Raw genomic sequence first — 21,632 nt, 5'->3', positions numbered from 1 at the left:
TTGAGCACCTCATAGGGGATGTGCACGTACATAAGAGGCGGATGTCAGCCTGTTTCTCATTTGTGGTGTTAAGCAGCTGCTACAGAGCATCACCTAGATTCATAATCCACTAGGGGCTACAAAGGGATGATACGCATTCTATCCCCTCTTTATTTCTGGAATACATCAATAAAAAGAAATTTCCCCTCATGTGCTTACCCCAAGGTACAGATTGTATAGGTCAGCACAAATACTTAATTATTTTCTTTGTCCATTTTCAAATTCATAATTTTCAAGATTATGGGTTTGTTTCCAAAGCTTTCAAAGGTAACTATTATTAACTTTCATTTAAAATACATGAATTTAGCCTCTTTCTTAGGGCCAACCTCTCAACCAGTGTACCCAATGGGAGTGGAATTGGGTGGGGGCAGTACATCTGGGGCTGGCTTGCCCAGTGTATCTAGGAGTTTGGTTACACACAGGGTGGGTTGGAGGATGGAAAAAGTAAATCCACTGGGGATCATGGGAGCCAGGTTTCTCACTGTCAGAGAAGGAAGTTAGAAAAGTGTAAAGGGGCTGGGGTAATTCTTGATGTTGGATTAGAACTTGTATTGGTATGCATTCATGGTTTTAATGATAGAGAAGTAAATGTATTTATGTACATACATACATATGAGTTACAATGAGAGAACTAAGAATTAATGATACCATGGTAGCAATGAGCACATCTAGCACTCAGATCTTGGTTTCTAAACATTATTCCCACTAAAAGGAACCAGGGCTCTTTGGAGAAATGGTTGATTCTAGAGCTGAGGAAGGAAAATTTTCCAGAAAATCCCACCTTAAAACATCTTGCTGAGCCAGAAAGTAAGAAAGTACTCAAAATTGGAATTAGAAAAATTATTTAGCAACCATTATGTGATAAAAGATACAGGGTGGATAACATCTCAGTGCCACTCCCTTTCTGCCTTGTTTGAGGATGTGGTGGCTGTAGCTACAGCAGCTATCTTGCTACCATGAGGAAAAAGACCAAGAGATTCTCAGAGTCATTGACCCTACCATCATTTGACCAAACCAATGCCACAGCGATTACTCCTCCAGAATTACTTTCTTTTTAAAAGTTTATTTAAAGTGTTTAATTTTTATTGATTTTAGAGAGAGAGAGGAAGGGAGGGGGGGAGAGAGATTTGTTGTTCCACTTATTTGTGCATTCATTGGTTGCTTCTTGCATGTGCCCTGACCAGGGATTGAACCCACAACCTTGGCGTATCAGGAGGATGCTCAACCAACTGGGCTATCCAGTAAGGGTCTTCCTCCAGAATTCTTGTGACTAAAAATGAAAAACTTGTTGACACTAACAACAACAAAAATAGGCTCATCAATGGATATTAAGTTTGGTGGGTGAAGGTTCATTGAGTAGCAGGATATTTAGTTAGTTTCATTGAAAGTATTTTCCCATAAATCGGTTATTAATATATATAACATACTAAGTCATGATAGAGAAACCCAATAGACAGTTTTAATCAGGTTAGCATAATCAGTGATAAAAGAAATCAACATTCTCTGCCCCCTGATACATGAATGCATTGAGAACACCATCACTACCGTGGTTCCTGTCCCAAATGCAAAAATTATGAGGAAATATTACACAAATACCAGTTGAGAGACTTTCTACAACATAACTAGCCGGTAATCTTCCAAAGCATCAAGGTCATGAAAGAAAAGGAAAGATTAAGGAACTGTTCTAGACTTAAGGAGGCTGAATTAGGTATAATGTGATCCTGGGATACATTCTGGAACTTTAAAGAACTTTATTGAACCTTGGTGGGTGTTGCTTAGTGGACTGAGCACTGACCTGCAAACCAAAAGGTTACTGGTTTCCTTCCCAGTTGGGGCACATGCATGGGTTGTGGGCCAGATCCCCAGCTGGGGGTGTACAAGAGGCAACCAATCAATATATCTCTCGCTAATCAATGTTTCTCTCCCTCTTTCTCCCTCCCCTCCCCCTAAATAAATAAATAAATAAATAAATAAATATTTTTAAATAATGACGATTGAAACTATGAATAATATTTGGGAATTACATGGTAATATTGGATCAATATTAACTTCCTGATTTTTAAAGTTCTGAGGTTATGTGAAAGAGTGTGCTTATACTTAAGAAAAATACACCAAAGTATTAAGGGTTAATGAGATACCACATGTGTACCTGATTCTCAAAAGATTCTGAAATGTTAACAATTAGGCAAAAGGTTTACAGGAGCTCTGTGCATTATTTCTGTAACTTTTATGTAACTTTAACATTATTTTAAGATAAAAAAATTAAAAACCGAGTGCATAGATTTAAACATTTGATGTGTTTTGATTTGAAATCAAATTGGGGGCCAAGTTGTCCAGCTTGTGGCCAGTGGATGCTCCTGGTTGGCCCCCACTGAAACTACATTAGTGGGTAATTTCATTGATTTTTTGATAACTCTCATGCTTTCTGGTATATCACGATGTGTCAAGTTTATCTTCCTTCCTTTCTTCCTTCCTTATTTATTTATCTGGGAGAGAGACACAGGAAGGGGAAGAGAGAAACATTGACTTCTTTTCCACCTACCTATGCGTCCATTGCTTGACCCCTGTGTGTGCCCCGACTGGGGATGGAACCCACAACCTGACTGGAAATGGTATTTAAAGAACACAAGCTTAAAGAGTACTCATTGGAATGTGATTGGTCTTTGTTTCTGACCATTTTAGTGGACAGAACTTAGAAATGTTTGCCTTTTATAAAAATACATCATAATACTCCCAATTCAATTCAAAACTACAGAGGTTTTATTTAATATGATCTATCTTTTACTCTATTTGCTACCTTTGAAAATCCCAGTTCTTGACACCAACATCATTACTCCTTTGCTTTATCCCATACTGCACATGCAACATGCTTAGAACAAGAGTTTAACACCACTTCTACGAATTAGTAGTGGTATGCATAAATTGTTGTGTTTTAAAGTTACTAGGAGTTTACCTGTGTTTTGTCACCAGCTGGATATACAGGTTTATTAGTATTTTGTTTTTAGGGATACCTTTAAATTTTGTTTTATAATTATATAAAATATTTGCATGGTTGTAAAGTCAAATATATAATGATATGATTTATCTTTTCATTAAAAATATAAACTAGTGTAACAACAGTTTAACTGAGGCAGTTGAGCTGATTTATACATTAAATGAGGGACAGGAGAAGACAGGAGTATTGAGGCTTTTTGCATGTACTTGAACGCTTGAACCCTTGAACCCCTTCTTTTCTTGTAGTTAACCTCCACTCACACCTTACTTATCAGTTGTTTCTTCTTCAAAGACGTATTTTAGGATTTTCCAGATTATTCCACGATATGCCCCTTCTCACTTGCTACAATTTATTGCCATTGTGATTAATAACATAATAGGTTGTTTTATGTCTGTCTCCTAGATTGAGGTCCATAAGGGCAGCAATATTTTTCTTACTCAATATTGTGTCATCAGCGTCTAGCACAGTGCCCGCTCATCATAGGCTCTCTTATAGATGTTTTCATTACATGTAGTGAGTGAATCTATTGCATAAATGAATGAATGAATGATGTCAGCTTTCTGTTCTTCCGCCTCTCTAAGCTTCTATTTTCTCTCTGTAAAATGTGACCATACGCTATCTTCCTCCTCCAGGACTGATGGAAAGCCTAAGGGAGATAGGTGTTGAACACTCAAATCACTGCCTGGTGTCAAATTCTATAACGGTTTTATTTATTAACAAGCACTGGTTCTCGGCAGGTGGCACCAGCAGCCGCGTTCAGGCCCCGGCTGGGTTGGGGCGGGGCCAAGGTTGGGGGCGGGGCCAGACTCGGGGGTGGAGCTAGAACACGGCATGGGCGTGACCTGGAGCTGAGGCGCTGCGTGGCCTGGGCGGCCCGGATAGCTCTGCCGACTATGGCCCCGCCTCCCAGGGTGGGACATGCGTGGCTATTGGTCAGTGCGGTAAAGAGTCGCTCACCATTGGCCCGTGGCTCTGTTGGGTCGGCGGGCGGTGTCCGCACGCAGGTGCGGGCCCGAGCTGAGCGAGCGGCGTAGACCAAACTGGCCGGGCCGGGACCGGGGGCCGAGGCTAGCGGAGGGTCCTCTGCGGGCTCCCGGCCCGGCCGCTAATCAGGTGGGCACGGGTGGCTGGGTGGAGCTGGAGGACGTCGGTTCGCGGGTTGTCTCTGGGTTCGAGGCCCAAGCCTGGCCCCCAGCGGGATGGCCGGGTTCCGATCCTTGGCCTGTGCCTGTGCCTTCCCTTGGACGAGGGGATCGCAGTTCCCGTCTCGAGGGAGGCCTTTGCTTCCCCATCTGTGAAACTGGGTCATCCCAGCGGCACCTAATGGGGCTGATTCAGGAGGTGGCTGGTGGGAGTTTCTGGTATACAGCAGGCAGTAAGTAGCCATGCCCTTCCTCAATCTCCTCCTCAAAAGGGTTCTGCCTGGAACATAGTAAAAATGATAATGAACCAGGCACCGTAGAGAAAGGACTTGCTTAGCAGGGTGCCTTGCTGTTAGTGCGTGCTCAAAACAGAGTTTTTGTGATTTGTTCATTATGTAGGGCTCATGATAGGTGCAAGTAGTAGGTATGTTCCTGTTGTACAGATGAGGAAATCATGGCTCGGGGAGGTCAAGTGTTTGCCCAAGGCTGCACAGCAAGTAAGAGCAGAGCTGGTGTTAGAGCCTGGCCTCCAATGCAGGGCTGGGGAATTACTGAGGGGCACATAGGAGCCTCTCTCTAGTGAGTGAAGAGGACTGAATGCATGTCACAGGCTCTACATTTATCGAAACAAAACAGCAACAAATGGTGAACAGTTATTGAGCACTTAACTGTGTGCCAGGCTCTGACTGTGCTTTGTCTCATCAAACCCAACAGTTCCTGTAAGCTAAGGACAACAGTTATAAGAGGTAATATTTATTGACTTCTTAATATTTATGAAATTTTGAGCTGGGTATATATTGACTACCATTTTACAGATGAGAAAACCTAAGCCAGAGACTGAAGCAGCTAGTCTCAGATCACATTGTGGGGAGTTAGGGCCCTCTGACTTTTCTTCCCTCAGTTTCCTGCCTTCAGTGAAAGGAGTCCAGGGCAGGTGTGGAAAGATTGTGGCGCCATAGTGCACCCAGACAGTCCTAGCCAAGGGTGAGCTTCGCTTCACTGGAGGAATTGATCCTGGGGGCTCCTTCTCAGGAAGCCCCTCAGAAGACACAGTCCACCAACTCCATCAACTTGACAGAGAAGGATGAGGCAAAGAAAAGCAAAGTGACTTGTCCCAGGACACACAGCATCAGTGACAAAGTCAGGACTTAAAAAAAACTTAGGTAGCACTGGCTGGTGTGGCTCAATGAGTCAGGTGTTGTCCCTCAAACTGCAAGGTAGCTGGTTCAATTCCTGGTCAGGGCACATGCCTGGGTTGTTGGCCAGGTCCCTGGTTGGGGGTGCATGAGAGACAACCAATTGACGTTTCTCTCATATTGATGTTTCTTTCCCTCTCTTTCTCTCTTCTCCTTTCTCTAAAAATAAGTAAATTCTTTAAAAAAACCCACAGGTGTTTTGAGCCCCAAACCCACTCACTGGACTAACTTTAAATTTTGGTCCTGTCCCCTTAGCTGTGTGACCTTAGGCAAGTAACTGCCTCTCTCTGAGCCTTAGTCTCAAATAGGGGTAATCATTGGACTTACTTCATAGGTTTGTTGTGAAGACTCAGTGAAATCCATCTCCAGGGCACTGGCCAAGTTTGCCCAGCAGCACCAGAGCTGAGTCCAGACTGTCGTTCTCTCCTGTATCCAGCCTTGAGTTTGGTCTCTTCTGAGCCCAGGCCTCTGTGGTTTGCAATGACCTCTAGCCTCTATAAACATTTGATACTCTCCATTGGCATTGGCAGACCAAGGGACCTTGTTCTCTCTCTTTTTAAAAAGATTTATTATTAGAGAGAGGGGAAGGCAGGGAGAAAGAGAGGGAGAGAAACATTGGTGTGTGAGAGAAACATCGATCGGTTGCCTCTTGCATGCCCCCAACTGGGGACCTGGCCCACAACCCAGGCATATGCCTGACCAGGTATTGAATTGGTGATCTTTGGGTTCACAGGCTGGCACTCAGTCCGCAGAGCCACACCAGCCAGGGCAATTGCTGTTATTATTTTGGTCATTTGCAGGCCTTGCATTTGCAGACCTACCAGTGAGTTTTTTCCTCCTTGATAGTAAAAGTAATGATAGAGCTAATGTATAGGAGCTGTGATGAGTCTTGTAATGTCCTATTCCTTGCACGAATGTTAAGGCTGATCCCCGGAGAGGCAGGAACATTCTCTTGGATAGGCCATTGGCTCCACTGCTGACCTCTGGGCAGGAAGTTCTGGTTGCAGGCACATGGAAGGGACAGGCTGCCGTCCCTCAGTGTTATCTCCCTCAGGCACCCGTCCTCCTGGCTCCTCCTGCCTCAGGCTGATACTTGTTTATCTGGCCTTGTTTTGGAGACTCAGAAGGGCATGTTGGGCTGTACCACTGCTAGTTGAGCTGTTCAGAGGACACAGATCCATTAGCAGACTGTCCTGGTGCAAAAAATTAGTCAATAACTTAGGCTGCTTCCCCCCATTCTGTCTCTTTGGGTCTCAGATTTTAACTGGCAGGGGTTGGTTAAAGCCAACTGTGGGTTATGCAGTCAGTATTTCTGAAGTCTCGGCTCAAAACTCCTGAGATAAAGGGGACAGACACTTAGCTTCAGAACACCTACACTGACCTCCATAGGAATCGAGACGGACACCTAGTACTTTCATGAAATTCTCAGAGGGAGATATGCACAGCTTCTGGCTGGTTCTGGGGGGGCACAAGGGGTTGCCAGGGTTCCTTCTGGTAGGTCAGACTCCAGAGTGGGGACCCAAAACCTGTTAAAATCACCCACCCAGAGCTGACTTTGGATTGCTGCTTGAAGCTCCAGCTGTGTCCCATGGCTTCACCTCCAGGCTTAGAGCAGCTGTTCTGGTGAGGACAGAGGCTGCCAAGGTCCTCCCCAGCCTGGGCCACTTCCTTTATGGCCTGAAGTGTCCAAGAGTTCAGAGCTGTACAAGAGGCCATGAACTAGACGGCTGAAGATCACTCACCATCCTTGTCTGTGGGGCCAGATTGCTCAGTCTGCTCTGCCCTGCTCAGAAACAGGCTGATTTGTGCTGAACCCAGCCCTGGGAATTCAGGCCACGGAGCACTAGTCTCTGCATTGTTGGTGAGCATGTCTCTGCACTGGAAAGCACCAAGCAGAGGGCCTGCCACACAATAGGGTCTCAGTACCCTATTTGTTACCATAGGTGCTGTTACCATATCTGGAAATGTGAAATTGAGGGTAGCCTGCAAGCTTTGAAGGTGGGACAGGGCTGGCTTTCCTTAGGATACTTAGAGGTGTTATAACCAAGTCCCTGTTATATGCTAGGACTGGGCTGAGCTGTATGTGTGATCTCTTTGAATCTTCACAGCTCCTATAAAGCCCCATCTTACAGACTGGGCAACCGAGGCTTAGAGAGCTGAATTCAAACCCTGGTCTGTGTCCAGCTCACTAACCTTGCCCTTCGCCTCCCTGCTGGCTTCTTCCCAGGCTCCTGGGACCATGGGTCTAGGGCTCTGAGGTTCTGGTGCTCCCTGTAGCCATGACGACTGGTGATTGCTGCCACCTCCCTGGCTCCCTGTGTGACTGCTCCAACAGCCCCTCCTTCTCCAAGGTTGTGGAGGCCACAGGCCTTGGACCACCCCAATATGTGGCACAAGTGACTTCAAGGGACGGCCGCCTCCTCTCAACTGTCATCCGAGCCTTGGACACGCCAAGGTGAGTAGTGATGGAGCAGCTATATTTACCTCCACTCTACTCTCTGGGCCCAGTGATTTCCTCCCAGTCTGGGGTCAGAAATCCAACCACCTGGATGGGTCAGAGAAAGGAACCCAGGCTGGGTGGGGTTGATTCTTCAGGAAAAGCCAAAACTGCAGGTTATTATGTGAACTCAGAACATGAAATGTGTCGAACAGCTTATATTTTGGAGAGGCAGCATGAGTAAGTGGTTAGAAGTGAAGAGGGTAACTCCCAGTGCCTGTGCTGACATGCTGAGGTGAACCTTCCCTCCCTGTGTGACCTGGGACAAGTTGCCTCACTGCCATATCTAAATCAGAGACACAGAGTGCCCACAAGTGGGCTTGCCACTTCATTGGCATTTGAGAAATGTGTATAAACCTCAGCACTGGCCTTCCAGACACATCTGTGAGCTAAATCAGCCTGGTTTGGCAACTTGTCATCGGTTCTAAGGAAAAGAGTTTTAAAGCAAACCCCACACTAATTTTGTTTTACTTCTTTTTTATCTTTTTTTTAAGTATATTTTATTGATTATGCTGTTACAGTTGTCCCAGTTTGTTTTCCTTTTGTCCCTCTCCACCTGGTACCTCCCTTCCCTCCAGCAATACACCCCACCCTTAGTTCATGTCCATGGGTCGTGCATGTAAGTTCTTTGGCTTTTCCATTTCCTATACTATTCTTAACTTCCCCCTGTCTATTTTGTACCTATCAATTATGCTTCTTAATCCTTGCACCTTTTCTTCCATTCTCCCCCTTCACCCTCCCCACTGATAACCCTCCATATGATCCCCATGCCTCTGATTTTGTTCCTGTTTTGGTTGTTTGCTTAGTTTGTTTTTGTTTTTAGATTCAGTTATTGATAGCTCTGAGTTTGTGGTTCATTTTATGGTTCATAGTTTTTATCTTCTTTTTCTTAAGTGTCTTTTAACATTGGTGATGATGAACTCCTTTGCTTTTCCTTTTCAGGAAGCACTTTATCTTCCCTTCCATTCTAAATGATAACTTTGCTGGATAGAGTAATCTAGGTTGTAGGTCCTTGCTTTTCATCACTTTGAATACTTCTTGCCAGTCCCTTCTTGCTTGCAAAGATTCTTTTGAAAAATCTGCTGATAGTCTTATGAGAACTACTTTGTAGGTAACTCACTGCTTTTCTCTTGCTGCTTTTACGATTCTCTCTTTACCTTTAACCTTTGGCATTTTAATTATGATGTGTCTTGGTGTGATCCTCTTTGGGTCTAGCTTGTTTGGGACTCTCTGTGCTTCCCGGACTTGTATGTCTATTTCCTTTGCCAAATTAGGGAAGTTTTCCTTAATTATTTTTTCAAATAAGTTTTCAATTTCTTGCTCTTCTCCTTCTGGCATTTCTATGATTCAGATGTTGGCACTTTTAGAGATTTCCCGGAGTCTTCTTATCCCCCGCACTTTTTAAAAAAATTTTTGTTTCTTCATTCTGTACTGGTTGACTGTTTATTTTTTCCTTATGTTCCAAATCGTTGACTTGAACCCTGGCTTCCTTCCCATCATTATTGGTTCCCTGTGGATTTTTCTTTATTTCATTTAGTGTAGCTTTCATTTCTTCCCTTCTGTATTTGCCATACTTATTGAGTTTTCTGAGCATCCTTATCAGCAATGTTTTGAACTCCACATCTGATAGGTTTGCTATTTCCATTTTGCTTATTTCTTTTTTGGGGGTTTTGATCTGTTCTTTCATTTGGGCCATATTTCTTTGTCTTCTTAATTTGGCAGTCTCCCTGTGTCTGTTTCTATGTATTAGGTAGAGCTGCCGCACTTGTTATGTTGTTAGGGGTGGAGCCTTAGGTATTTAGTTCTTCGCTTTGTATAGGGGAGGTGTCAGAGAGGGAACAATGCTCCTTGTGTGGCACTTGCCCCTTTTCCAGTCACTTCACCCACTTCCCATATGTGACTGGCACCCCTCTAGCTGTTGCTTTGGTGGTGATTCCCAGAGTGTGTGGGTTTGTGTGTGTTCTATGATCGTGGGGGCCCTCTAAATAGACTCTCCTGAGATATGGACAGTTTCTTCCACAGCCCCAACTCCCTGGTTTTCATAGCCAGAAGCTGTGAGGCTTTATTTTCCTGATGCTGGAATCCTGAGCTGTGCAGTCTGGCCTGGTATCCTTTCTGGCTTTTCTCTGCCACATGTGAATGTGGGACCTCCCATTCTGCTGATTGCTCCCACCTTGCTGCTGCCGCCACACTGCTGCCGCCACAACATGTCCTTTCTGCCCTGGCTCCCTGGCTTTGCCCCTCCTACCCATATGGGTGAATATTTATTTAAATCCTTGGTTGTCAGACTTCCATACAGTTTGATTTTCTGGCAGTTCTGGTTGTTTTTTGTTTTGAGGTAGATGTAATCTTTCTTATGATTGTGCAAGGAGGTGAAGCGTGTCTACCTACGCCTCCATTTTAGCTGAAAGTCCAAACCTCACACAAATGTAAATCCATCTGAACTCATTAAAACTTAAAATAGCCACCAGTTTTTCAAGTTTAGTGTATTGTTTGTTTGCTATGACTTAATTCATAAGATTCTTTTCAATATTTTTATTGTGTTAAAATATAATGTTTACCATCATAACCATTTTAAGTGCACAGTTCACTGGTGCTAAGTACATTCGCACTGTTATGCAGTCGTCACTGTCATCCATCCCGGTAGCTCTTTTCATCTTGTAAAAATGAATATCTGCCCCCATTAAACAACAAACCTCTTTCCCTCCCCCAGCCCCTAGCATCCACGTCTACTTTCTTTTTTTAAAAATAGATTTTATTTATTTATTTTTAGAGAGATAGGAGTGAGAAAGAGAGGGAGAGAAACATCGATCTGAGACTGGTTGCCTCTCATATGTGCCCTGACTGTCCCATCCAGGCACAGAATCTGTGACCCAGGCATGTGCCCTGACTGAATAGAACTGGTGGCCTTTCACTTTGCAGTATGACACCCAGCCCACTGAGCCACACCAGTCTGGGTCCCACATCTACTTTCTGTCTCTGTGGATCTCACTCCTCAATGACCTCATAGGAGTAGACTCACAGTATTTGTCCTTTTCTGTCTGGCTTATTTCACTGAGCATCATGTCCCCAAGGTTCATTCATGTAGCAGGTGTCAGAATTACGGTAATTCCTAAGTTTTTCATTCGAACATAAAAAGAAGCAGATGGAAACTGCAGGGACTTGGGGGGGCTCCTTGCTACTTTTTGCCTGGTGTCACTTCCTCTAGGAAGTCTTGCCAGAACCCAGATGAGACTGGGAGTTTTCCTTCTGACCTTCTCCCCGAATGGGAATCAAACTGGAGACCTTTGGGTTCACAGGTCGGTGCTCAATCCACTAAGCCACACCAGCCAGGACTGTTTATTGATTTTTAAAGAGAAAGGAAGGGAGAGAAAGAGAGAGAGATACATTGATGTGAGAGAGAAACATAAATCGGCTCCTTCCATATACACCCTGACCGGGGATCAAACCCGCAACCTAGGTATCTGCCCTGACCAGGGATCTTATCCACAACCTTTTGGTGCATTGGATAACGCTCCAACAAACTGAGCCACCCACAAGGGCTATGTTGTCTTTTTATTCAATTTATTTTAAATTATAGTTGACATCCAGTATTATATTAGTTTCAGGTGTACAACATCATGATTTAACATTTGTATACCTTACACAAGGTGCTCACCACAATAAGTCTAGTAACAAGGTCATTATAGTATTATTGCCTGTATCCCCTGTGCTGTACACATCATCCCCCTGACTTATTTTGTAACTGGAAGTTTGTACTTCTTAATCCCCTTCCCCTTTTCCCCCGTCACTTTACCCTAGTCCCCTCTGGCAACCATCAGTCTGTTCTCTGTATCTGTGAGTTCATTTATCTTTTGTTCATTCATTTATTTTGTTCTGTAAATTCCACATATAAGTGAAATATGGTATTTGTCTTTCTCTGACTTATTTCACTTAGCGTATCCTTTAGGTCTATCCATGTTGTCACAATGGTAAGATTTCATTTTTTTAATGGCTGAGTATTATTCTATTACATATATATACCGCACCTTCTTTATCCATTTGCCTGTTGGTGAACACTAGATTGTTTCCATGTCTTGACTATTGTAAATAATGCTGCAATGAACCTAAGGGTGCATGTGTCCTTTTGAGTTGGTGTTTTTGTTTCCATCAGATAAATGCTCAGAAGTGGAATTGCTGGGTCATATGGCAACTTTAATTTTTTGAGGAATTTCCGTATTGTTTTCCTTAGTGGCTATAGAAGTTTACAGGGTATTGGTTTCTAAGTCTGTATTTTCATCAGATCCCTTGAAGGCAAGACCGTATTCTGGTCAAGATAGGCTGGGAGTGAGGGGACACTTGGCAAGCCCAGAGGCCTCCTAGCCAGAGCTGCCTGGGCAGGGGGATGGGGAGGAGGCTGACTGAAGCTGGGATCTCCCTACATGGTGTTCATGAGGGGCACTGAGTGAGTTGACCCCACCTTGCCCCACCCTCCCTCTTGATACATGGGGAAACTAAGGCCCAGAGGGAGGCAGACACCTACCTGCCAGCGTCACTGAGCAGAGCTGAGGTTTGAACTCAGGGCTTCTGCTAGAGTGAGGGAGAAGCTGGGGAGAAGCTCATGAGTCTCACCAGCCTCTCCAGCAGCACTCGAGAGACCCAGGAAAGTGATGGGGAGCTGAACATCCCCTCTGCTTTCAAGTTGGTGGCTAGGACAGCCACGCTGCCTGAGACCACCAGGCCCTCCTCTCTGCCTCTTGATGCAACTCAACCACAGTCTGTCCAGGATGAAGGCCAGGGTAGATGGGCCCTTCCCAGAGAGAAAGCAGCTGTTGTTCCAAAGAGCTGTCATCATGCACAGATGTGACTTCCCTCCAGCCTCCTGGCCAGTCTCCCCAGGATTAAGCGAGGATCCTCCCACTGCTGCCAGCAGGTACTGGGGATAGGTAGAGGCCACTCAAGCCAGTTGTTATTTGCCTGCCTGCCCCTTCCCCCTGTAACTCCTCTTCCTAGCCAGTCCCTGCCATCTGAGAACAGCAGGGTGGGGCTCAAAGACTTAGTACTCAGTGCCTTCATAATAATCAAGCCTTCTATTTTGCTTCAAAGGATACCCTGATTCCTGAAGGCCCACAGCAAAGACTATGTTGGGGGCAAAGTTCTGGACCCTTAAACCTACAGAAGCCAAAGAGGGAGGCCCAGGTGGTGTCTCCAGGGCCTAGGACAATTCTCCAAGGCTCAAGCTTGGGTCAAGCATCTGGGGCCCCTTTGGCCCCTGAGCCTTCGGCACTCCTGCGCAGCAATGTGTGAGTGGGCCCAGGCTCTTCTGGAAACTTCCCAGAGCTTGTCTCCATCCCCAGGCCTTCCGCCTGGCCTATCTCTGCTGCCTCTTCCCCACGGCTTTCATCTCCTTCCTTGGTCACATTCTCCCTTCTCCTCTTGAGCTTGGAGCATTCTCTGGGCAGCACGCAGGGATCTGCATGTCGCTGCCACTCCCCACTCCATTTCCATCTCATGTATATCATGGGCTTTATTTTCCTGCCAGAATTTCCTGCGTGAAGCCCACTCCTCTGTCCCACCATCTGTGGCAGGCAGCATACATATTGATAGTATAGCAGCCAAGGAAGGGTGCACAGGCCCTGGAGCAAGATTTCCTGGGTTCAAACCCCAGCTTTGCAGACGACTAGCTGTGAGAGTTTGCATAATTGAGTTTACCCCTTGAAGCTCCAGTTTCCCCATCTCTGAAATGGGGCACCTTATTTCTAGGCTCCCTGTGAGAAGGAGACAAATAAATCCAAGATGTGGAACTTCAAACAGCGCTCAGTACATAAGCGCACAATCATAAATCCATTTTTGTTTTGCTTTTCTCTCTGAACTTGCTTCTCCAAAATAGGGTTTCCCAGGACAGACCCCAAACTGACATGGCTCTTCCTCAAGGTTCTTGTCACTTCCACTTCCTGAGACTGGGTTCTGGCACTAGGTTTTTTTTTTCCTGTGAACTTTGTGTGTGTCGAGAGCAGGGGTAGAATCAGTGTTGGCAGTGAGAGTGTAGCCAGGAGTGTGAGAAAGCAACATCCTGTATAGGACTGGCAACAGAAAGCAGATATGAAGGGTCAGTTCATCTCTTTGGTTTCAAAGCAGCCAGACTCTGTCCCCCAGCAGGAGTTGCTGAGAAAAGATTGGAAAGTTGTTTCTAAGGGGAAACTGGTGTTTTCTGGAAAACTGCTGTCTTGCTCCTCTTCCTTCACATGTTCCACAGTCCTCTCTGGGCAGAAATGTCTGGAAAACAGTGACTCAAGTGCTAGACAACCTCTGGGCCCACCAAGGCCAACCCCAGCCCCCTGAGCTGCCCAGAAGGGACTGGCATCCCCGGAGGCAGGCTGAGATGGAGACTTCCCTGAAGTGCTCTGCAGTGTTTGATATGTCTGCTTTCTGAGCCCCGCAGGGCCGAGGGGTAGCGGAGCTCTTCTCCCCAGACACATAGGTTTTTCAGGTAGTATGGTCTTCAGGTGTGGCTGGGTCCAGCATCTCTGATTGATCGCCTAAAGAAGCCGTCCTTCCCTGTCTCTTGGCTCTGCTTTCCTCTGTTTTTCTGTGTTTGGCATCATCCACAGATTCCATGTGGAGACCAGGTGGCTACCGGAAGCTCTAGACTTAACATCAGTCATGCTGCCTGTGGTTTTGGGGGGGCGGGGAAGAACTTCAGGAATTAATTCCTTGTGGCTCTGATTGCATCACACATGACCTGAGTTGGTCCTGTGTCTGATTGATTGTGTGTGATGTTTCGATTGGTCAGGCCTGAGGTCATCAGGGGTATCATCAGCTGTGCCCTAGTCCTTGAAGATCAAGAGTTAAGAGCGGGGCCATAGCCCAAGGACAACCAGGGTGGTATTGCCGGGAAAGGAAGGAGTGGATGCTGGGCAGACAGGTATACAAAGGTGCTGCAGAAACCCTGGGGAGAGAGCTGTCACTCCACCTGTGGGAGTCTGGGAAGGTTTCCCAAAGGAAAGGACATTTAGAGCTGGGTGTTGAAGGATGAATAGGAATTTGCTAAGTGGCTTGTAATCCAGTGAGTAGTGAAGTAGGCATAGGCAGGAAGCCTGATCATTGCTCATGTGTCCTGTCTTTTTGTCCAGTGATGGTCCCTTCTGCCGGATCTGCCATGAGGGAGCGAATGGGGAGAGCTTGCTGTCCCCGTGTGGCTGCACCGGCACACTGAGTACTGTGCACAAGAGCTGTCTGGAGAGGTGGCTTTCCTCATCCAACACCAACTACTGTGAGCTGTGCCACACAGAGTTTGCAGTGGAGAAGCGGCCCCGGACCCTCACAGAGGTATGCTTAGGAGCCTGAGGTTAGAGTGGGCAAAGGGGAGCAAGGCAGGCAGGGGTCCTGATGAGCGAACTGCCCTAGAGGATCCTGGTGGGCTGTGGAAGCAGCTTCTCTACAAGGGTGGACCTCTTTCCTCCTCCCACCGCAGGGTAGAGTCTCCTGATGGGGGTGGGGAACTCAGCCTACGGTTCCAGACCTGACAAATTCTGTATCCCTTCCCTGATTTGGTCATTTCAAGTGACCTCTGAGACCTGAGGAACTCGCGGAAGGGTGTTCCTGGCAGAAGGCATAGCAGGTGCAGAGGCCCTGAAATCAGAAAGAGCTTAGTGTTTTTGACAAAGCCCAGTGGAGTAAGTTAAAGCAGGAGGGTAGCTTGGAAGGAGGCAGTAGTGGCAGCACGGGGCTCTGTGGACTGTGCCTGGGAGGTTAGACTTTAGCCTGAGCGGATGTGTCAGGGCTGAGACAGCGCATGCCCAGGCGTGGCAGGTGTCTTGCTGTTCCCTAGAGCCCTGCTGCCTACCTGGGTTCCCTTCAGGCTCCTCTCTGCCCAGCTTGTCAGGGGCGCTTAGTGCTCCTGCAAGGTGAGGACAATGGGCTGAGGGGTGGGCTCCCAGAAAGGTCCCTGGCATACCTGGGAGCTAGGCTCTTCGGAGAACGGTGGGAGGGAGAGTGTGCCCTGCCTAGAGCCCCCTTCCCCCTCATGCTGCAGCCACACGGGCCTCCTCCCCGCTGTACTTTGCCCAGGTCACAGACTCCCAGCTCAAAGGCCTTTGCACCTGCTGTTCTTGCCACCTGGAGTGCTGTCTCCCCTATTTGTCACATGGCTCCTTCTGCTCATCTGGTCCTCAGTGTCACTTCCTCGGCAAGACCTTCCCCTCTTGAGCACCCACTCCATTTTGTACCTCCCCCAACTAGCATGGGTCCTCCGTGAGGGCAGGGACCCTTTCTGTCCTGTTCACCAGAACTTCGTGAGTGCAGCCCTTTCTCTTGCCCGGGCATTTGTGGCAGGCAGTGTAGCACAGCAGTCCAGGGCACACAGGCCCTGCAGTGGGACTTCCTGGCTTCCTGCCCCGGCTTTGTGGGTGATTAACTGTGTGAGTTGGCACAAATGAGTGAGCTCCTCCGTGCCTCAGTTTCCCTATCTGTGCAGTGGGGCAGAGATGCCCAGCAGGGCCTGGTTCGTCATAGGCTCACTCGGTATTTGTAGGAAGGAAAGGAGGGAGGCAGCGCCAGGCAGGAGGCTGGGCCTGCAGGACCCAGTGGTCGCGAGGGGTGTTGGCAGAGGGAGGCACAGGGTCTGAAGGCCTTGCACCCCATCCCTAGGTTGGGGCTAGGTGGAGGGTGGTATGTAGCCCCTCTCAGCAGCTCTGCCCCCTCTCCTTGCCCACCGTAGTGGCTGAAGGACCCAGGGCCTCGGACAGAGAAGCGGACGCTGTGCTGTGACATGATGTGTTTCCTGTTCATCACGCCGCTGGCCACCGTCTCGGGCTGGCTGTGCCTGCGCGGGGCCCAGGACCACCTCCGGCTCCACAGCCGGCTTGAGGCCGTGGGGCTCATCGCCCTCACCATTGCCCTCTTCACCATCTACGTCCTCTGGACGCTGGTGAGTGGCTTTCAGCCAGAGTGCAGGTGACTAGGGGTCTCCAGCTCGAAGCAACCAGGCCAGAGATTCAGTCAGTGGCTTGGGGGGGGGGGATCCCTGTCTGTCTCTCCATGTGGCCCTGGGTGGAACTCCAGATCCCGAGCCCAACCGAGGTTTAGGGAAGCCTGAGCTGGGGGGTGAGCCTTCTGCTCCAAGGAGACCAGGGTGCTTGATCATCAGTGCTGAGTGCAGGTCCTGCCATCCAAAAGCCCACCAAGGTTTTGCTGGGCTGGGGAAAGAAGGGAAAGGGGAGGGGAGGAGGGAAGGAGGGACAGAGAGACGAAGACCAAAAGACAGAGAGAAAGAGCAGAAGAACGAGAGAGACCAAGAGGGGAAGATCAAGAGACTGAGAGAAAAAGCAACTAAAAGAGAGAGGGAGGTACCGAGGTGGAAGAGTTGTTCCAGTCCTCTGGCAGGCGTTAGAACCCTTGCCCAGAGAGGAAAGGGCCCCTCAAAGCCTGACCCCTCAATATAACCACTACCTTCTGCCCGTTGGGGCATTCCACCAGCGCGTGCATACACGCGCGCGCGCACACGCACACACACACACACATTTTAATACTAATAGGATGACATAGGTACTGCTTTGCAGTCTGCTTGTTTCCTCTTTGCTAATGTTCTTTAGAAAGAAAAAGGCAGTCACCCAGCCATCATTTATTGTATGGGTATATAATATTGATTTAACTAATCACTTTTGATAGTCTGGGGTGATGTCCAATGTTGGTTTTTCTCCCTTTTTTTTTATGCTGTTATGGACAGTGCTTTGGGCACCACCCGTGTAAATGTTGCTTGGAACTTGTTTGATCAAAGAGTATGAAGCATTGACATTTATTTAAAAATAATTTTTATAGACTTTATTTATTAGAGTTCTAATGTATTCTCATGCACAGACACATACAGCCCGCCCTCCCCCCCGCCCTACTATCAACATGGCACCAGAGGGTACATTTCTTATAGTTAATGACTCTCCATTGATACATAGTTATCACCCAGAGTCCATAGATTACATTAGTTTATCCTGGTGTTGTTCATTCTATGGGTTTGGTCAAATGTATCATGACATGTATCCACCATTACAATATCATATGGAGTAGTTTTACTGCCCTAAAAATTCTCTGTGTCCCACTTATTCATTCCTCCTTCCCCACCCTCAACTCCTGACAACCACTGATATTTTTTACCATCTCCATAGTTTCACCTTTTTCAGAATGTCATAGAGTTGGAACTGTGCAGCTTGTAGCCTCTTCAGATGGGCTTCTTTCACTTAGTAACATACATTTAAGGTTCCTCCATGTCTTTTCATAGCTGGATAGCTCATTTCTTTTTAGTGCTGAATAATATTTCATCATCTGATGTCCCAAAATTTATTTATCTATTCGCCTACTGAAGCACATCTTGGTGACTGCCAGGCAGTTATATGACCCATCGACGTTTAATCCCTTCCAAGGGGCTGCACCACTTCACCCTCACACTCTGAGAGACCCCTCACCTTTGCAGGGCCCTGAGTGCTGGTGGGACTTTCCCCAAGAGAGTGAAGGGGCGTGCGCCTACAGTCTGTAAGGAAAACACCTGGCGGCTGTCTCTGCTTCCGGAAGCATGAGCCCAGTCCTGGTGTGGGCCAAAGCCAGTGCCTCAAGGGCCTAGTTTTCCTCCCTTGGGGTGGAGGTCCGCTGGCTGGCCTTCCCATCCACCCCTGCACTGCCCCACAGGTCTCGTTCCGCTATCATTGCCAGCTATACACTGAGTGGAGAAGGACCAACCAGAAAGTACACCTGAAGATCCGGGACACAGATGGCTCTGAGGCTACCCATAACTCCTCGCTGGCAGCTGGATACCTGAAGAAGGTGGCAGAGGAGACGCCTGTGTGAAGGCTGGGCTGGCAGGGCCAGAGGCAGCTGACGATGCCCTGGCATTTGGTAGGATGCAAACTGCCTGACCCTTCCTGCATGGCCAGAATGCTTCTTAGTCCAAGAGATGCCAAGTGGAGCCGATTCTATGATCCCGTGGGAAGATATTTTCAGATTGTTTTGCACACTATTATATGTGAGGAGGACAGATGGAAGTGGTTCTGAGCTTCACACGGAGCAGGCACCCTGATCCCATTCTGAGGTTCACTTGGTCCCTTGAGGGCCAGCAACCATGGCTGTAGGCTAGTTGAGGGCACCTATGGGGTGGGGTGGGATGGGGTTCCGCAAGCTTCTTGCACTTCTCTGCACCTGGCAGGCTCAACTTTCCTGGCATCCTCGACTTTATAAAGTTGCACCAAGTTTCAAAACCCCACCCCGAATGAATAAAAGGAGCCCTTCCTGGATAAAATGGATTTTCAATTATATTTCAGAACTGAAGCCTCAAAGTGAGGGATGTGGGACCAAGGGGAGTCAGGGATCACACAGAGGTTAAAAAAATGCACTGGGCTGATTTGAAATACAACAGAAGAAGCCAAGTCTGAGTTTTCAAGTGAGGAACAGGTAGCAGGGTTATATAATAAATTATTTAAAATAAATATACATAGAACAGTTTCCACTTTACATTCAGTGTGAGCCAGATGCCATGCTGAGCCTTTTACACTCATTAGTAACTAATGTTCACACTTATCAAGGGTCACCATGGATGAGGCTCAGTTCAAAACCTTCACAGGCTTCCTCCAACTCCCACTAGCATTTTTGGCAGGAGGAATGGAAGTTACCTCCCCTTTACAGATGCAAAGACTGAGGCCCAGAGCAAGGAAGCCTCTGTCTAAGGTTCATCAGTTCTAGGAAGCAGAGTTGGGATTAACCACAAGCCTGCATGGCTCCAGTGCTGTGCTTTGTGCATGCCCTTCTAGGAGGATTCAGGAAAGAAGCAGGAGAGGGTCATGCTAATAATAGCAACCCCTTTCTGAGCCCTTTGCATTTGAGAGCTGTCTGCATCAGGCTGCATTTAATTCTCGAGCAGGCCTGAAGGGTAGGTGCTGGGGTTGTCTGATTAATTCTATTGGCATGTGTGCAAAGTGGGGCTCATAGCAGTGAGTCACTCACCCAGAGTCGCAGGGTGTAGCAGAATTCTATTTTTTTTTCCTACAATCACCTGTCTGGCCTGTGGCTCACCCACAGGGGAAGAAAAATCCTTTCTACCCAGGCTATAAGGACAAGAGGATGCCAGCCTGGCTGTGGAGTGGAGGGAACAACAAAGAGCAAAGGCCTGGGGGCTGGAGCCTCTGTGGCCTGTAGAAGGAACAGCATGGCAGACAATGGTGCTGGGGCAATGTGACTGAGGGGCAGAGGGGTAGAAGAGGCAATTAGAGAGACAAGCGAGGCTTTCAAGCATCTGGTGATTTGCTGAAACACAGGGTTAGACCCCTCACCTTTGCAGCTGCTCACTCTCTGCTGAGGCCTAGCACCCACTTCTCCAGGCCATTTTTGGAGTGTGATGCCCTTGGTGATGATGCAAAGAGGCCCCAGGATATGCCATCATGAAAAGAGAAAGCTGTTGCCTTTGCAAATCTCTTCTAGTATTTTAAATTGCGTCCAGGAGAAAGTTGTAGGTTGGTTGGTGCTAGGCTGTCTTTAATGACCCTTAACCCTAGCAAAGAGAGAGCAAGCCTTAGGTTCTGAGCCTTTGGCAGCATGAACGACTGAGTTTATACTTTTAATAGCATCATCCTCTTATTTATTCTTTTTTACAATAAACTTTTTATAGCAAGTTTACAATATGGCTGTGATGTGAAGCACAGCTTTTTAATTGAATTTATTGGGGTGACATTAGTTAATAAAATTATATAGGTTTCAGGTATACAATTCTACAATACATCATTGTTTATTGTATTGTGTGTTCACCACCCAAAGTAAAGTCTCCTTCCATCACCATTTATTTCCTTTACCCTCTTCTATCTCCCTCACTATACTATTCTCTGGGCTCCCCCCACCCCTTAATCCCTTTGCCTTTTTTACCTACTCCCCCAACCTCCAAAAGCACAATTTTAAAACATATTCTTTTAAAGGAAAAGAAAGTGTGTCAGTTAAAGGAAAGTGTGAAAGAAGAGGGCAAAACCCAGGAATCTAGGCACTGTTGAGTCAAATCACCAGCCTGTAGGAGCTCCTAGCCTGAAAGAGAGTTTGTTTCCTTAGCCCGTGCCTGGTTTGCTACTCATCTCCAGTCACACCCCCTGCAGGAGAAAGGATTAGAGAGGTGGCTAGTTGTCCCTGATGCTTAGCATTTGGATTCTTCTCCCTAATTCTTCTGACAGACTGCTGTGGTCTTTCCCACCATCCCTGAGCACTGCTGGGCAAGGAAATTAAGAGGTTTGTGAGATTTCTGCAGTGTAGGAGAAATCTAAGGGGGAGGAAGGAAAACTGAGATAGATTTCAGCAGGGCCATGGAAGAAGGGTTGGTGTGCACAGTGGGGTTTTTTTGTTATTTTGTTTTTGTTTTGCACAGTGGTTTTTAGTAAGATTTCAGGAGTGGGGCGTGGGAGGAGGGGGTACTTTTGGATGGGTGGGAGAAGGGAATCCTGTGAGATTGGTGAGTTTGGGAAGTATGTAGGAATGGAACTGGAAAGAGGGAAGGTGGGGCATAGCCTCCTGTCAGGCTGGACTATCAGATGAATTTATTCTCTGGGACCGGAGTTCTCAACTTGGATCAGAATCACCAGGCATAATTAAGCAGCTGAGAGGATGTAGTAGGTGAGATATTCTCCTACAGCCTAACAGAATTCAGTCATTCTTTGAGAGCGGTGGGAAAAAAGAAAACCCCCAAAACCTCTTTCCCTTTGAGCCTCGAGAGAGTTTGGTGGTTAGATGGGAACTTATGCAAGATTCAGTGAAGCATTTCAAAGAAA

At 47.1% G+C, this 21,632-nt stretch overlaps 1 protein-coding gene across 2 annotated transcripts; it reads left to right on the top strand.

The window, feature by feature from the left end:
* The first annotated feature begins 3,997 nt into the window (after positions 1–3,997).
* On the top strand, positions 3,998–20,559 carry MARCHF2 (membrane associated ring-CH-type finger 2). Of its 2 annotated transcripts, none has more exons than XM_090290305.1 (5): positions 3,998–4,147; positions 7,600–7,827; positions 14,982–15,177; positions 16,568–16,777; positions 18,550–20,559. In XM_090290305.1, the coding sequence occupies exons 2-5, from the start codon at positions 7,652–7,654 to the stop codon at positions 18,682–18,684; spliced, it is 717 nt and encodes a 238-aa protein (XP_090146431.1). In that variant the 5' UTR covers positions 3,998–4,147; positions 7,600–7,651; the 3' UTR covers positions 18,685–20,559. The 2 variants fall into 2 exon arrangements, with proteins under 2 accessions (XP_090146431.1, XP_090146430.1); XM_090290304.1 differs by having other exon boundaries at positions 3,999–4,147; positions 18,526–20,556.
* The last annotated feature ends 1,073 nt before the right edge of the window (positions 20,560–21,632 follow it).

The sequence above is a fragment of the Furipterus horrens genome, unplaced genomic scaffold (genome assembly GCF_987537825.1).
Source record: "Furipterus horrens unplaced genomic scaffold, mFurHor1.1.pri manual_scaffold_10, whole genome shotgun sequence".
Classification (NCBI taxonomy): Eukaryota; Metazoa; Chordata; class Mammalia; order Chiroptera; family Furipteridae; genus Furipterus; species Furipterus horrens.
This window is presented reverse-complemented; position numbering and strand designations above follow the sequence as displayed.